This window comes from Salvelinus fontinalis, chromosome 1 (assembly GCF_029448725.1).
Source record: "Salvelinus fontinalis isolate EN_2023a chromosome 1, ASM2944872v1, whole genome shotgun sequence".
Taxonomy (NCBI): Eukaryota; Metazoa; Chordata; class Actinopteri; order Salmoniformes; family Salmonidae; genus Salvelinus; species Salvelinus fontinalis.
In genome coordinates this window covers 47,792,009-47,809,061 of record NC_074665.1, presented here as the reverse complement: position 1 = coordinate 47,809,061, position 17,053 = coordinate 47,792,009, and the positions used below count along the sequence as shown (strand labels likewise).

General features: G+C 41.2%; 1 protein-coding gene across 4 annotated transcripts; it reads left to right on the top strand.

The window, feature by feature from the left end:
* The first annotated feature begins 83 nt into the window (after positions 1 to 83).
* znf646 (zinc finger protein 646) lies at positions 84 to 10,152 on the top strand. Of its 4 annotated transcripts, none has more exons than XM_055924362.1 (4): positions 84 to 192; positions 1,830 to 4,624; positions 5,022 to 6,149; positions 6,411 to 10,152. In XM_055924362.1, exons 2-4 carry the CDS (start codon positions 2,034 to 2,036, stop codon positions 7,309 to 7,311), a joined length of 4,620 nt encoding a protein of 1,539 aa, XP_055780337.1. In that variant the 5' UTR covers positions 84 to 192; positions 1,830 to 2,033; the 3' UTR covers positions 7,312 to 10,152. The 4 variants fall into 4 exon arrangements, with proteins under 4 accessions (XP_055780337.1, XP_055780334.1, XP_055780335.1 ...); XM_055924359.1 differs by lacking the exon at positions 84 to 192 and adding an exon at positions 227 to 605; XM_055924360.1 differs by lacking the exon at positions 84 to 192 and adding an exon at positions 227 to 696.
* Positions 10,153 to 17,053: the final 6,901 nt, after the last annotated feature.

Sequence of the window (17,053 nt, the reverse complement as noted above, 5' to 3'; positions counted from 1 at the left end):
CGGCTTTAGGACCATGACGAGAGCGCTATTCTCGAGCGTGCAACAGTGCAGCACTTGCGTGGGTCACAATTTCTTGTAAATATTAAACGTTGTCTTTATGGATTTTATCATATTTGACCAACTGTAGTGTATTTTACAGTTAGCAAGATGTCGGAGAACCGCATGAATGGATTTATTTTTGAAGAACTGCAGGTAAGAGGTGTTCTATTGAGAGGGGAAATAATTAAATAGCACGCTCCTGTTTTGCCAAATGTTTCCATCGTTTGCATGGATGGTTGATGTCGCGCAGATGGGTTGTTAATTTTTGAATGAGCTAGTGCCTAAATGGGATGGAAAACGTTTTAGTCACCTAAGAAGTGTTTTAAATGTCAGTTTACGTACCAGTCCATCTTATAATTTTACATGACAAATCCACACATAGTTTTGTAGACAACGCACAGTTATGTGCGTATGACAGAACGACGAAGGGGGACTTATTTTAGTGGTACACATATCCTGTTTCCTAGCAACAAGAACAGGAAGAATGTGTAATGGAATGGAATGAAGGAGGAAAAAAAGACAATTGAAGAAGACTTGTCCATTATCAATAACATTTTAGCTTTGTGGTGAGGAAATACATTGACCTGGATTTAAATTCCATAGGTTACATCAGAAACTACAGAATATATTTGACAGGATGCACGAATCAAATGGATGGTAAAAACAGAGTATCGCTTTTTGCTGCAATGTTTGTTTAGCTAAGCATGATGATGCTACTTGCTAACGTTACATAGCAGCTATTGTATCCAGCATTGGATTGCTCGCAAAACAACAACTTTTCCATAGTAGTGCGTGTTTTGACCTAACACATGAAATGTAGCTACTGGAATTCAACCATTTGACATTTTAAGTTGTTTTGACCAAGGTGGTGTTTTCCCACATTATTGACATAGCTATGCGGCTGGCTGTCGCGCTAGTCAGGGTATTGCTGTGTGTGCTAGCTAGCTAGCCACTTTCAACTTGAATCGGACAAAATCTTTTTGGGATAGTTTGAGACCGAGCTAGCCAACAAGTAACAAACTGGTTAAATTCCTACATTTAGTCAATTCAATATATACATTTAAATTGCATGTAGATAAGTAAAACAATTGCTAATTCAGTTCACGCTAACGTTAACGACATTTTATGTCGCTAGGCCAAACAGGAAAAGTATTGCTGCTGTACACTGTATGAAGCTGCATATGATGAATGGAGAGTTTGTCATGTTACGTTCCTGAACCGATTAACACGATATTTGAGCGGAGTTAAATATATTAGGCCTTGTTTATTAGCCATATTTCAATCTTCGATAAACTACCCGATGGTTCTTAAAAATTCGTAATAATTTGAAGTGTTTGTTTCAAACCACAACTGTCCAGTTTACAGTAATATAGTCTACTTCATCTCTAATGTATCATTGCCTGCTTGAATTGTATACTTCCCGATGAGACAAAACCCTTGTTTCAATAGTCAGTCTCACACCAAGCCTTTAACATTTTATCATCTAGCAGATGCTCTTGTCCAGAGCGACTTACAGGAGCAATTAGAGTTAAGTTCCTTGCTCAAAGGGCACATCGACAGATGTTTCAACTATTCAGCACAAGGTTTCGTACCGCTCTTAACCGCTAGGCTACCCGCTGACTCCTTTAACGTGTTAATTAAAAATAATACTGGCGTTGCATCAGTAAACTACATTTTGATTAAAAGTTTGTGCCAATTGCATTAGTAGGCCATGATTATCCCATAGTTAAATAATACATTGACTGCAAATTATGCCAAATGACCAGATCTGTTTTACATTTTTTCCACAGCCCTCATGGTGTACCTGCAGCCTTTCTACCCCAGAAATTAAATTAATATTCAATGGAGTGGTACTAAATTATCCAATCGCATTCTTGTGTTGCCTTCCTATTTGGACCGTACAATAGATACGCTCTTGTTATACAGAGGAGCTGGGAATCTGATGTATTTTCCCCTCAATTATCTTGCTCAAATATGTGCACTACTATCCTGTAATGGCTATGCAGGAGCCTGGCAGGACCAAAGGCTTCCCTTGCAAACACTGTGGCACAGTGTGTTCCAACATGCCAAGCCTTCTGGAACACATGGATAGTCACTCCCAGCAAGAGGAAGATCGCAAGTTCAAGTGTGATGAATGTGGGCGGGGTTACAGGCATGCAGGTAGCCTCGCTAACCATAAGAAAACACACGAGTTGGGTTCTTTTCAATGTCCAGTATGTGCTAGGAAGCTCTCAAACCCTCTGGCCCTGAAGAGCCATCTGCGCATCCACACATCGCAGAAGAAGTACTCCTGCATGGATTGTGGGAAGGCCTTTAGGTTAGCTACTCAGCTGGCCACCCATCAAAAGGTCCATCTATCCAGGCAGTCAAAGAGGAGAGCTGGTAGGAGGGCAGCTGCAGAATATTCTCCAATTGAGAATAGAGATGAAATTGAGGATAATGAAGACCTTCATGAGCAGTTGATTTTGGTGGCTGACCAGCAAGACACAAGGATGGATATTATATCTGATACTGGCCTTAGTCAGGAGGAGGCAGAGATTATCCCCATCTCAGCTAATTACAGTGAAAACCTAGGCTCTGACGAAGCAGGGGATCGCCCTTTCAAATGTGATCAGTGTGAAAAGTCATATAGACACCATGGAAGCCTGATTAATCATAAAAAGTCTCACCAAGTAGGGATGTTTGAGTGCCCTATCTGTTTCAAACAGTTAAATAATCTTGCTGTCCTCCATAGTCACCAGAGAACCCATAACAAGTCCAGAAGTGGGCCAGACACCCGTTTCACTGAAGTCACTTACGCAGGCACAGCACAAGAGCAGTTTTCCCCCTCAAACAGGGAGGCTGCTGTACATTTCTGCCACCTGTGTCAAGTGATATTTCCTAATGATGATGAGTTCCAGGAACACATCCAAATGCATAATTCTTCCTCTATGTCATTTGGGCACATTCAAGGTTCATCTGATGGTTATCATGGCACTTATGACCATAGTGTCACTCATTCCCCTGACTCAAACTTTCATTCAACCCCTCTAAACAATACTCCATCGATGGATAATCAGGGGGAGCAGATCAACGATGTTCAAATATACTCTGACCACTCCAGTAACGAATCCACCTTGAACACTCAGCAAGAGCCCGCAATCTTGGATTCAGAGATTTCTGCTGACGATCTAGGGAAGGCAGAACAGTCCTCAGTTACAGATAATATTGAGCGCCGCTTCAAGTGCCAGGTCTGTGGCAAAAGCTACCGGCACGCAGGGAGCCTCATCAACCACAAGCGGTCTCATCAGACGGGCATTTACCAGTGTTCCATCTGCCGCAAGACTTACCCACACATGGCTGCCCTCCGCAGCCACATCCGCATTCACAGAGCCCATCCGTCCTCCTTCAACCTCAGCTCTGAAGGAGACTGGCTGTCTACCGAGCCCCTGACACTGGAGAACCAGCAGGCCTGCTTTTCCTCTCAGGATGGTGACGCTAGCAGTATGATGGCGCTCGCTCAGGAGAACAAGGGTGAACACGACAATGGAGGATCATTCCACAAGCAGTTTGACTCCACCTTCCCCCAGGAAAGAACTGTGCACCTACCTCACGACGAACACCTGATGGAGAGGCACATGTGCGCCGACTGTGGTGAAACATTTGCAGACATCGCAGGGATCAAGTCGCACATATGCCCCCAGCTACAACAGCAGCAGGAGGCCATGTCAAATGATTGCGACAGTAACCTAACCTTCCAGGACACTAATGGCCAATGCTCCATGGGAAATCCAGAGGATCATATAAAATTCCAGGGACTGAATGGCAGCCCTGGGCAAAAGTACTTTGGTGAACACAACTTTCATGAAGTCATAAATGGGGAGCAGTTAAATAGTGGTGATGGCGAGGAGGAGGATGATGAAGATGATGACGGAGAGCTCTATCAATGCTCAGTGTGTGGGAACCGCTACACCAGCATGAGGGCTCTGAGGAGTCATCTTCGTGGCCACACTCAATCCCATGATACTCCTACAAGCTCTGGCCCCTCCTCCATGTCCTCCCTCGAGGCTGAAAAAGAAGAGGACCCTGGAGAGAGACAGCAGGTGGACGGGGGTCTGATGATCTGCAGTACTTGCGGAGAGAGTTTTGCCAAGAAGCAGGACATGCTTGCCCATCAGCTCTCGCACCATAAAGCACAGGCAGATGACGCTAAACGCGTACATATGGACAATAGTAATGGAGCTAGGCACAAAGAGGAAGTTGACAGCATTATCTGTGGAAATTGTGGTACATTTTGCACCAGTTACCATCATCTTGAGACTCATCAATGTACAGCAAATGGGCAAAGTGAATCTGGTGATGAGAGAACTGAAATGGGCAACTCTGTCAACGGTAAAGAATTAGGACCAATGAAAGCGGATTTAGACAATGGTGATCGCCAGTACAAGTGTGATCAGTGTGGAAGAGCATACAGACATGCTGGCTCCCTTCTCAACCATAAAAAGTCCCACAAAACGGGAGTATTCCGCTGCATGGTTTGCCAGAAGCGCTTCTACAATCTACTGGCCCTTAAGAACCATCAAAGGACCCACTTTGATGTTAAGAGGTAATTGCTCAACGTAATTGCTAACACAGAAAAAAGTTGTCAAATAACATGGACACTTATCAGTAGAAGACATCATGTATATAACCAGAGAAGCTACATTGTACACATGCGGTAGACCCAATTAATTTGTACTACTACATACTAAGGTTTAGGTTATTACATTGTTATAGTTGAATTTGCCTAAATGCCAACAAATGGTGATTGGACCCTGCCCTAACAGCAAGCATTTTCTTTTACAAGTGCTTACGTACATGTAAAATAATCCAAGGATATATTGCCTATAAAATTGCTATTGCCATAGATGTACTTTGTGTCATAACTTCATTCATGCTCAAATGTTCTGTGCTTTGTAAACAGGATTATCCTCTCTCTTTGTCCCCTCTTTGTCCCCTCGTAGGCATACTTGTAATGAATGTGGGAAGGCATTCAAGATACAGAAGCAGCTATTGAACCACCTAAGAATTCACAAGGAGAACAAGGACAAAATACAGGAGCTCAACAATCAGATTCAGGCCCTCATGCAGATGAATGGGGCCAGGTCAGAGGGAGGAATGCACTCGTTAAATGCACCTGCCAATCAATCCGCCACCACCACCCGCAGAAAGCGTAGGCCAACCCTCAACCTAAAGAAACCCAGTGTGGGGGAAGGGGACCTGACAGCGTCTCAGACTGAAGTCAAATCAGAGGGGGCAGGCGACCCTCGCCCCTACTCCTGTGACCAATGTGGGCGAACGTATCGGCACGCAGGAAGTCTGGTCAACCACAAGAACTCTCACAAGACTGGTGAATACTACTGTTCTGTTTGTAACAACACCTACTCCAACCAACTGGCTATGAAGAACCACCTGCGCATCCACTTCTCAGTTAAAAAGCACAGTTGCCAACACTGTGGAAAGGCCTTTAGGGGAAAGAAGCAGTTGTCTAACCATATTTGCGCACACCTCCGAAAGGATATGCCTGGAGGGGTCAGCGGAAGTGGTCGCAGACGCGCTCGAAACATTAAATGTAAGCAGTGCAGACTGACATTTGTATCTGCAGACCAGCTCACAGCCCATACCTGTGGGCCACTGGCAAACTCATCAGAGAGCAGTGATGGACAAACGAGCATGTCCTTGAAAAAAGAGGAGCGACCATTCACCTGCAACATCTGCAATCGCAGCTACCGCCACGCGGGCAGTCTCCTGAATCATAAAAACACCCATAAGTCCGGCCACTTCAGCTGCACGTTCTGCTCCAAGCCCTTCTCTAATCCCATGGCGTTACGCAACCACACACGAATTCACACACAGAAGAAGAAGCATGTCTGCCTGACCTGTGGTAAGGCGTTTCGGCTGGCCAGTATTCTCCATAACCACCAGAAGGTCCACACTAGGGTGGCCAGCCACTTCAGCTGCCCAGAATGTGGCAAGAGCTTCCAGGGCAAGTCTGGGCTGAAGAGGCACCGCTGCCAGAGCAGGGGTCCGCATGAGTCGGCTAAAGCTGGTGACAGCTATCACAGAGATGGTGGTGGAGACAAGTGCTTCATGTGAGTTACTGTCTCATAATCAACTTGTTATGTAACTCCTACTACTTCTTCGTGGATGTTATTAGAATGATCCACTTTTTTTAGTCTTCTCCCTTCTGTTTTCATGGTTTTAATGGCTATTTTTTATGTTTAGTTTTAGGGTAAATCTGTAATTATTTCCTCTGTTTATATTCTATTAGTAAAAACAATGTTTTCTTTGCCAATTAATGCCCAATGTAAATTATTTTCATGAACAGGGATTTTAATGTCTCTCTACTGCAGGTGTGACCTGTGTGGACGCTCGTACCGCCACTCTGGCTCCCTGCTCAACCATAAAAAGACGCACTCCGAAAACCTCCACCACTGTACCTTGTGCCTCCAGACTTTCCCCGACCCCATCGCCCTCCAGGTCCACTCCCAGATGAAGCGCCACTGCTGCCCAGACTGTGGCAAGACCTTCTGTCTCGTCTCCCACCTGCAGAGCCACATGGAGGTGCACTCCAAGGAACGCACCCTGGTCTGCAGCCCCTGCCATCAGAGCTTCCCCAACCCGGCCAGCTACCAGCAACACCAGGACCTGCACCACCGGGCCCAGGGGCATTACCAACAACACAGCATGCAATTAAAGGACAACCTAGGCTGGAGCTCGGGACTGGACCAACCCGTGGGGATCCAGGGCATGCCCAAGCTGGTACCGGCGTTTGCCCACATGCACGGCGGCATGCCCGACCCTCAGGACCAGCAGGAGAGCAACGAGGCTCACTGCACAGGGGTGAAGAGCCACGTGTGTGAGCACTGCGGCCGCACCTACCGCCACGCCGGCTCCCTCCTCAACCACAAGAACAGCCACAAAACGGGCTCCTTCTTCTGCTCCGTGTGCCAGAAGGAGTTCACTAACCTGATGGCCCTGAAGAACCACAGGCGCATCCACACGGAGCCCAAGCGCTACCAGTGCCTGGAGTGCGGCAAGGCCTTCCGCGTGTCCACCCAGCTCATCTGCCACCGGAGGATGCACACCAAAGAGAAGCCTTTCTCCTGCCTGCTGTGCGACAAGAGCTTCTCCAGCAAGTCAAATCTGCGCCACCACCAAAAGATGCACCAGAGCGGTGCCCAGGTTTATGAGTCCTCCTTCAGCATGGATGCTAACAGTTTCATGGACTTGGACATGGGCTCTTTTCTCTGAGTCGAGTCGGGATTCAAAAGGTGAGGGTTTTCTTCAACCCCTCAGACCATTGTAGAGTCAAATACTTCTTATGTTAGTCTCCCCTGGGCCCCTATCAGTAATTGTAAAGTGACGGGTGTTCCTCAAAGCCCCAGTAGGGACGGCGTTTAGTCTTGATGCTGAGCTCTTCAAAGCCGCCTCACAAACATTTCATTTTTTTTGTTTTGGTCATACACTTTTGGACTCGTGGAAGGAATTCCGATCTTACCTCTAGTAGGGATTGTGACACTAAAAAGTCCCAGATTGGATTGAATGTTTGCACAAAGCCATTGAATCGTTTAGCGCTATAGGAGTGAGGACTATAGGACATGATTTATTTCCTCTTGCTATCTATTACTGTGTTTTGTGCCTCCGTAGGTTAATTTCTCTGCTGTGCTCATCAAAAGTGTGGGCTGTATATTTGCCCTTGAATCCTGTTCAGTGTTGCCATAGGTTAGAGAGAAGTGGTCAATTGACCTTTTGTGATGTGGTTTCAATAAGGACAACCCTGTCGCTGTAAGGGAGATGACCTCTAGTCCTACCCAGAGGATGATATCAAAGGTATTTACTGAAATCATGAAATCAAGTAAATGGTTTTAATAATGATAATAATATTTGGGTTTGTTTGAGGCATTGTATGCTAAATGGACGTATTTAATAATTTATTCCTGTTCTTTTGATTTATTTTTCTGTGTATACTTTGATAGATCAGTTTTCAATGAATGTTAACATGTAAAGAAAACCTTGACTTTTTTTAAAGAAATATCCTATGTAGCGTCTATGGAAATTCCTCAATCTATAATTCCATTATTCTCAATTGGTGCAACTCCAATACAGGTAGGAATGCATAAGCCCGGGATAATGGTCTTGCTAGCACTCAGGTTTTTCATCTTTAAAAGGAAAATATCTGATGTGCAAAGCATTGTAGATAATCATCGGTGTCTGGGTTGGGCATGACTTTCTTGTTTCTTTTTTACATGCGCCATTTCTCACCCATGTCTTGTTAAAATAAGAATTGTAGCCTTTTGTCCATAATTCCCCCCCCCCCCCCTTAAAAAATTGCATGAATGTTGCAATACCATACACATGCTTTTGACTTCTCAAACTTTTAAAAACACGTTTGAGTGATAGTCCTTAAAATAAGTCAAAAGTGTAGAATTATTGTGTGGTGTGAAATCCTAGTCTCCTATTTCTCTCATTTTAATGGTTATTTTATTTATGTTGAAATGTATTATGGATTCTTTTATAACTTTGAAAAAGGTGGAGATGAATCTACGGAATCATGTTCTAACCACTCACTTAACTTGAGCTTTAAGTGTTAGCAAAGTCAATATCGTTGGTTGCTAACTTCAACCATGTTGACCGCAACGTTTATCAAGAAGCAGGTGTTGATCACCACTATTTGCGAAATGGTTTGGTGTCTTTGGAATCAGCCATTTTCTGGTCATAACTTAACCTTTACATAAACGTGCAATTATCTTTGGTTTACTATTCCTACCAGAAAAAGTGTAGAAAATAATAAGGTGCCTATCATACACAAAACAGTTATTTTTCAGTCACACTGTAATGTCAAATGTTTTGGAAAACACAAGTAGGAAGCAGAGGCCCTTTTTAGGTTTAAAACAGCAGAGGGCCTTTGTTTGAGGGTGTTGTATCAGTACACCACAAGGTGTTTTTCTTTGCTTTCTTTATGCCTTGTATTTCATATATTATGAATTGTAAATATTTCTGGGACCGGTAAGATGTATAAAATACCCTATCAAAGAGCCTTGCCAATTCCTGAAACTGCTATTTAAAGCTATCACAGTTTATTTAAGAGAAATTATAGCTACAATACACTGTAATAATTACAACTTTTATAGTTCTCTAGGCCTGTATCATGAGCACATTGTTAATAAGGCGTCAGCTCCCAACACCTCAAATTCAAATTGCACGTGAGCAGTCGAGATGCATGCAAGTTGTTCTCCCCATTCTACCAATATTGTAAGCAATAGGTTGCCATTTTAGAGATGTTTAGTGCTCATTTTGCCAATACATGTTATTTTAGTAAGTTCACATCTTGTGCATAACATTTTTTCTCATTGTTGTATCAGACATGATTGTCCACTGGGTAAAATGATATTACTTGATTCAGAAGACAAACCACGTGGCCATCCTGACACAGAGATTCTACAACTCACACAAACGGTTACTGCAGAAGTCAGAACTACTGTACACTTAGAATAGCTTGCATGGTGATGGCAGACTTACCAACATCTAAACAGAGACATTATTTTTTTGTGTTATTTGGATTGGCAATAAATACATTATGGTTCATTTCTGTAATTCGGCTCTCATACCCTAATTACATGAAATTGCAACATGTATTTTAAGCCATGAACATTTTAAATGGTCTGCATGTAGAGAATGTTGCCAGTTCATCTCTGTTTAAACCTTGCAAGTGGGAAGGTGTCAGATTTACTATGATCTCTTCTGGCACTTGTTAATGTATGCCTCATTTTTTGACATGACTACCCCTGTCATGTGCATCTCCCACAGTTATGTCAATGTTTTAAATAAAACATTAGCTGGGTTCTTTGTACATTCATAGCAAGAATTTCCTTTACATGAAGTTACTGTTAAATTGGCTATAGTATAATTAAAAGCATATGCCACATTTGATTTGAATTTAGTGTTTGAAAACTCAAGTCTGAAATATTTTATTTATATAACCTTGTATATATTTTGTCACTTTGAAATGTAGATTTTTACTTGTTAGTACTATGAACTTAGCTAATTAGAAACTTAACAAATCAGTTATTAAAATTAAATGACTTAAAATACGTTGTGTTGGTAATTTTTTGAGTTCATGTCCTTTTCAAACTTGGTTTAAATTATTATTTTTTAACATGAAGAACCTGATTCCAAACCAACACCTGTCTCCTCCACACAATAGTACCTGGTTCCAAAACATATTGCTTCCTACACACAATAGTACCTGGTTCCAAACAGAGGCCTGTCTCCTACACACAATAGTACCTGTTTCCAAACCAAAGCCTGTATCCATGCAACACAGTACATGGTTGTAGTGACTGCAAAATGTGTGCATTTGGACAGTTGAACTGCTAGATTCAGTCCGTAGAGCGGAAGGTTCGTGTTATAGCACAAATTTCCGATTGAGCTGACATATGCAACGTTTACGGTGAAGGCAACCGCGGGATTATTGCCTTCAAATTTCGATCGTGCTATAGCGTGGCTTTTCGGCGCTACGGATTGAATCTAGGCCATAAAGTTTATACATCAACAAATCTATGGGAATCATAATTTTATTCTATATAACACACAAAAGTCAGTTCATTTGTAACAATGCTTATTACTACACTAACCCATGTACATAACCCAAACAGATGAGAAAAGTACATTCACTAGGGCAATATTCAATCCAAATACGGAAGTTTAGCGTTATGGCGTCATTGAAATATAAAGGCTGTGTTTCCGCGTTAGCGGAGACTGCATTCATGGTAAATGCCGCATATGACGGCCCAATCTGAAATTAACTTTACACTGCTATTGCACAATCTGTACCACTTCACCGATAAAGATTGAATAGAGCCCTAAATGATTGCTCAGTAACAAATCTAATTGGTCAGCTGGTGTCAGAGGTTTTACAAACAACTTTACAGGGGTCCCTTCGTCAGTATTTATTCATACATTTAGCTGTTACCACATGTAACTATAAACATTAGAAAATATATCATTCAAAATAAATAGATATGAAAACAATATCTGTATAAAAATTGTCCAATTACCCTTTTCTTGCTGCTGGTATACATATCCACTTAATATTGACAAGAAAGTAATATTGTCAGTAATATGAAGGAAGTCATATTCAGCCACATTATCCTGACACACAAGCCCTAAAATTGTGCTCTGAGTTAGTTTGAAGATGAGTACACAGTTATACCATGGTTATACATTTCAATAGGGTTCAGCTTGTTTTTCCCTAAACTGCAACGTTCCTTCCTGGGTTGGCAGTCAGTGTCTAATAGTGTTTAAAAAAAATGTCACAACCATTGACTCATCTCCATTGTTTCAACTGTTTCATCACAACGCTAAGGTTTCCCTATTTGTCCATCGGGAATGGATTTCATTGCAAAAAGAAGAAGAAAACGGTATAAACTATACCAGGGATTGGCAACTGGCGGAAGGGCTTAGTCAGGGTCTGAACTTACTGTTGCGAGTTAGAATAGTAGAATACACAAGGTGCAATTTAGAAATTTGGTTGTGCATCAGCAGTTTTTCTTGTTCCTCAATTAGCCCATGTCAGCGACCCTTTTATAGATTGGTAAATTAGTCTAGCGCCCAGCTATCTAAACTTGTAGTAATCGTGGTCAAATTACCACCCGGGGGGCCCCCATTGATTTTGTTAGTCAGTCTCAGTAAGATATCATAATTAAAACTGCAAACAATTCTCTCCACCATATTGCAAAATGTGTAGAATTGGGCGGTGGCACAACTGCGGCCCCTCATGATGTTTTCAGATATTTTGTGGCACCCACCCCCATCAAAGTTGCCCATCCCTGAACTATACAAACACATTCCCAGGGAATTCTGGACCACCTTGAACTTTTCCATCACGACAGTTTGCAAGCCCCTGTGTTATGCTACTTATCCTGCATACACATATATTACAGTATAATGGTTAAATGACCTGTGTAAGAATGTCCAATACGCTTGAGCAGTTTCATAATCAGTTAACTTATTTTCCCCTTTGCCTCTTTTGATTGGAAGATCCTAGAGAGTACAGTGCACAATACTGTTAAAATAATTCTACTCCTTTAAAAATGATGAGTTAAAAACAACAAGCTCTAAGTAGCTCTAAGTGCATATAGTTCCTACATGGAAACACAGACTGGATAAATTGCCCTAAAAGTACATTCAAATTGCCAAAATGTGCCCAACATGAATTTATAATCTAACATTTCCCTTTTACTTTTCATTACCATGAGGACGTTAAATAGAAACCTTTTACTCTTATAGAAGTACAGTATGTGAAACCTGGCCCAGGAAGCACGATTGTGCTGTATTCACTTTTATCCTGCTGATGGCAAGTCGAGGCAGTTCGGTAGTTGGTATTCGTCCTAATAAGCTACAATAAAACAGTAGGTGTTCAAGCATTGGCAGTAATGGTTAGAAATCCACATCATTCAAGATGTGTCTCATGTTCAGTACTGTTTTTTAAACTACTTATTGATTGAACAACTTACTTATCGATAGATTATTGGAACATCTACCAAAGCTCAACCTGGCATCACTACTCAAAAGCCATCATTTCAAAAAGAGCTGTGAGAGATACTCTTTACTAACTACATTGTCTTCCTCGGAGTAAAGTCTGACTGCAGACAAGATAGGGGTTTGACAGCGCTAGTTAACACAGTTCTATGTAAGAGCTCCGTTCCGTAACACACTGAGTGTACGTGAACACATCTTTACTAACAGTATAATAAATTAAATGGTCAAACTCCACTCAAATAATACCCTGTGGTCAGGGTACAATCCATTGTATAAAAATGATTCTGTTTCGGTTGGTCATCCAAAGATGTTCCCTTGGTTCTGTCACATCAATGTCAGAAGGAAGATGAGGCTGAGGAAGTAATGAGAGATTTGTTAGTTAATTCCCTCTTAACATCCCCATTATTTCAAAACATAATTACAACCAGTACAGAAATATTCACATATACTTATGTAGGCTACTTATAATTATGTATAATAATTGACAGCCGTTATCATCGACTGGTCACACATCAACAAATTTGAGGAAGGCACACTTACTGAAATGTTTACGCTTGGTAAAGAGGTCCCGTTGTCTCTTCAATGGGTTCTGTAGAACAAGAAGACGATGCGGATTTTCTTTTATGTATTTTCACCAGAACCCAAAGAGGTCAATGTGTCTTAATGCTACAAACATGTGTGCCTCTATCATCATGCTACAATACGTTTCATGACTGACAATGTTAGTTTATCATGAGATGGTAGCCTTGAGCCCTACCACGAAGGGGCCTCTTCTGTGCCTTGCGTCGATGCACCATGACTCCAATGATCAATACTGCAGCGACCAGAATAACTGCTAGCACAGAGAAGCTGGAAATGGCTGCCAGTCTCCAGACATCAGATCTTTCCTTGGTGAATGTGCCTGAAAGGGGACATATTGGTCGAAAGGCATACAATTAAGCATTGGTTATTTGCATGATTTAGTTGTAAGATATAAAGGTTGAATGTTCCTTAGCTAAGGATTTGACTTACAAGTGTTACAGGAAGGGGTCTTTGGATACTGCTTGCATGATGAGCAGGATACGCATTGGTCTATGTCCGAACTCCAGAACTCTGAACTACTGCATAGGTCTGTGAGAAAAACATAAAATGGAGAGACAATGCTTAATTCTCTTACAGCTTTTACCCGTTTGAATGACAACAATTTGTGACTCAATTTGCTCATTTGGGAATGTTCCTCTACCTCACCAAAACAAATGAACTATTGGATGAGAGAGAGTATATATTATTTTCCCTCAACATTGGTCAATGAGAACAACAAATCTGTCTGAATAGTCTTTTAGACAGCAACCTAAAGTATGATTTATCTTACTGTAGATGTTTTTAAAACCTGCCAATAAACAGGTATGAACTTAGTCCGCGGTCTGAGAAAGGAATTGTTTTTGCCCAATGATAAAGAAGTCGTATGACATCAAGTCCAAAGAAATAGAGAAGATCCGAGAAACTGAGCGTTTCCTCTTCTTATGAAATGAGTTGGGGAATTCCTTTGATTTTCTTGTACTGATGCACTTAATATGCAAAGTAGCATTACTCATTGGCTTTGCGCGCACAAGCATGGTGAGACGCTGGTGCGTGAATGGCAGGATGTGTGTTATCAAGATGAGGTTCTGACACATTGTTTTGGTGTGTTTGACTTCTAGAGAAGGTGTGGTAAGACTGGGAGTAAACATTACCATAACATGACATAGACTGGATAGAAAATGTCTACAGTGTGTCCCTTGAGAGACACTAAACCGGAAACCTCACATCCTTTTAGAGAACCCACAAACAGCAGTACCAGACTCATTTCGAAGAGGCGTGTGTCAATTTATATCTAAGGTGATTAAGTATGGAAGAAAAGGTCTGCAATGTTAATTCAACCCGGTAAAGAATAAAGCCTGATGGTAAATTCAATGTAGTGATCACAGCACTTAACATAGATAATGTGATGAAAAACCTGTTACTTTACAGAGTTAGGGTTACTCTGACACTGCTTGTCAGGTTTGACATCTCCACGTCAATAGCTTCACTCATTGAAGTGATGTAAAGTATCAATGAGATAAAGCCTACAGTTTCCTCTTCCTTGAGCTCGAAGGCCACACAAGTGGTTAGAGGTCTAGCCAGTGATTTGTGACTTTGTAATTCAGCATATAAACCACATGGACAATGTACTTTGAGAAAATGGTTTGTTACCGGACCAAATCTGAACCAATCATAGACATTTATGTTTCACAAGTTTGGACAGTACAGTACAGTACAATAAAGTACAGAGAAGTAGAGTACAGTACAGCAAAGGTAAGTAGAGTATAGTAAAGCACAGTAGATTACAGTACAGTAAAGAGAAGTAGAGTAAAGCGCAGTAGATTACAGTACAGTAAAGAGAAGTAGAGTAAAGCGCAGTAGATTACAGTACAGAAAGAGAAGTAGAGTAAAGCGCAGTAGATTACAGTACAGTAAAGAGAAGTAGAGTAAAGCGCAGTAGATTACAGTAAAGAGAAGTAGAGTAAAGCGCAGTAGATTACAGTACAGTAAAGAGAAGTAGAGTAAAGCGCAGTAGATTACAGTACAGAAAGAGAAGTAGAGTAAAGCACAGTAGATTACAGTACAGTAAAGAGAAGTAGAGTAAAGCACAGTAGATTACAGTAAAGAGAAGTATAGTACAGTACAGTAGAGCACACTAGAGTAGAGGACAGTATAATGTACTGTACTGAACTATACTTTACTGTACTGTATTCTACTGTACTTTACTGTGCTGTAATGTCCAAACTTGTGAAACATGGATGTCTATGATTGGTTCAGATTTGGTCTGGTCCGGACCAACCAAATTGGGTCCTGTTTGGGGGCGGATCTTTTTAGAATAATAGCTAGTGTGTAGAATATTACCCATATATGCAAAGGATGATATTGCGTATTTATACCTTTGTGTACCTTTTCAGGATACATCAACATGAAGAGAATGCATAATTCTGCATTTCTGTGTAGTACAGACCCATGATGTAATTCCATTACCGTAATACTGTTAACGGGTATAAATCCACTTCACTTACTAAAGTTTAATAACCAAAATATATTTTTTCTAACTCAAGGTGTCATGTAATAGCTGATACCCCATTCGTTCTGCAGATATCTTTGAATCTTAATTCAGAGCAGATATTTAACAGTTTTTGAAAAATTTGGTCGCATAAAAAACGGAAGGAAATTTTGCCGTAATTCTGTTACCAAACTTTGCATCTGCACAGTTCTTCCAGTAAATGTGTTTTTGTGAAATGTTGTATGTAAATTGTTCAATGTACAATGTTGTCCTTGTGCATCAATGGCTTTTGTTTGGCATACATTTTACAGTGAAAAATCAGAGTCTGAGTGGTGTTCCGTGGAATTGCCCATCAGCTGCTTTGAAACTAAATGAAACAATACCATAAAGATCAGAACTGAGTGACACAATGATGTAAGACAAAGGTGTGCAGGACATTGGAGACAAGTCAACACTTGCATTAAATCTACAGTATCAAACAATCAGTTGGAGTTTCCATGGTGAGATACTATTTATGAAGAAGCAGATTGTGCATGTTATCAGGAATTGTTGTGGATTCTCATCTGTGTCTGACTTCCAGGACTGGTCATGTTAAAACTGATGTGTGAACATAAGCAATCAACACATTTTGGGTTGTGACAGCATCACCACCTGCAAAATCCTAAATTCACCCATGGGGCCTGGATGAAACCCCATTTCAGCATTAGCTATATTGTTGCACTGGTCAATAATGAAACAGTCTCACATGCATTTAAGACATAATACAGTTTTGTCTGATGTCCACTCAGCAATAAGAGCCACCCTAGAAAATAACCTCAATATAGGAATTATTGTGCTGGGAATGGGAAGAATTATATTGTCAAATTCAAAGTCACCATTAAAAACATACATATTTTTGGAGTCCACAATTGTACTTCACTTTTACCTCTCCAGCAAGGAAAGAAATGATATGCCAACTATAAGTGTCCCCATCAATCAGGTCTGTCCTTTTCACCCATGGGCATGGATGGAGTGAAATAAGGCGATTGGAATGCGGAACCGGTGAGAAGGCAGCTGGTAGAGGAAGCAACTCCATAAGCAAACCTTTCTTTTATCAGACTCCATTTGAGTAGCCATGCGATGATTCCATGATGGTCAATGAAACACGAATTCCCATGCGATTAAAAGTTTGATAAAATAACGTTTCTTCGCATTTAAAATATAGTATTGAGATCGAAAAGTACATAAGCATGTTTCTTTGCCTTACATAGATCAAAGGATAATACTTCATATAATTCAAGTTTATCTATATCCATACAAGTTCAATTAAAAGTATTTTACTTACTTTGTTGCCCGTTCACGCCGTTTAGGTTCGCTACAGTCGCAATGACAAGTCCACAAAGCGCACAGATAATGTTTGAAGCC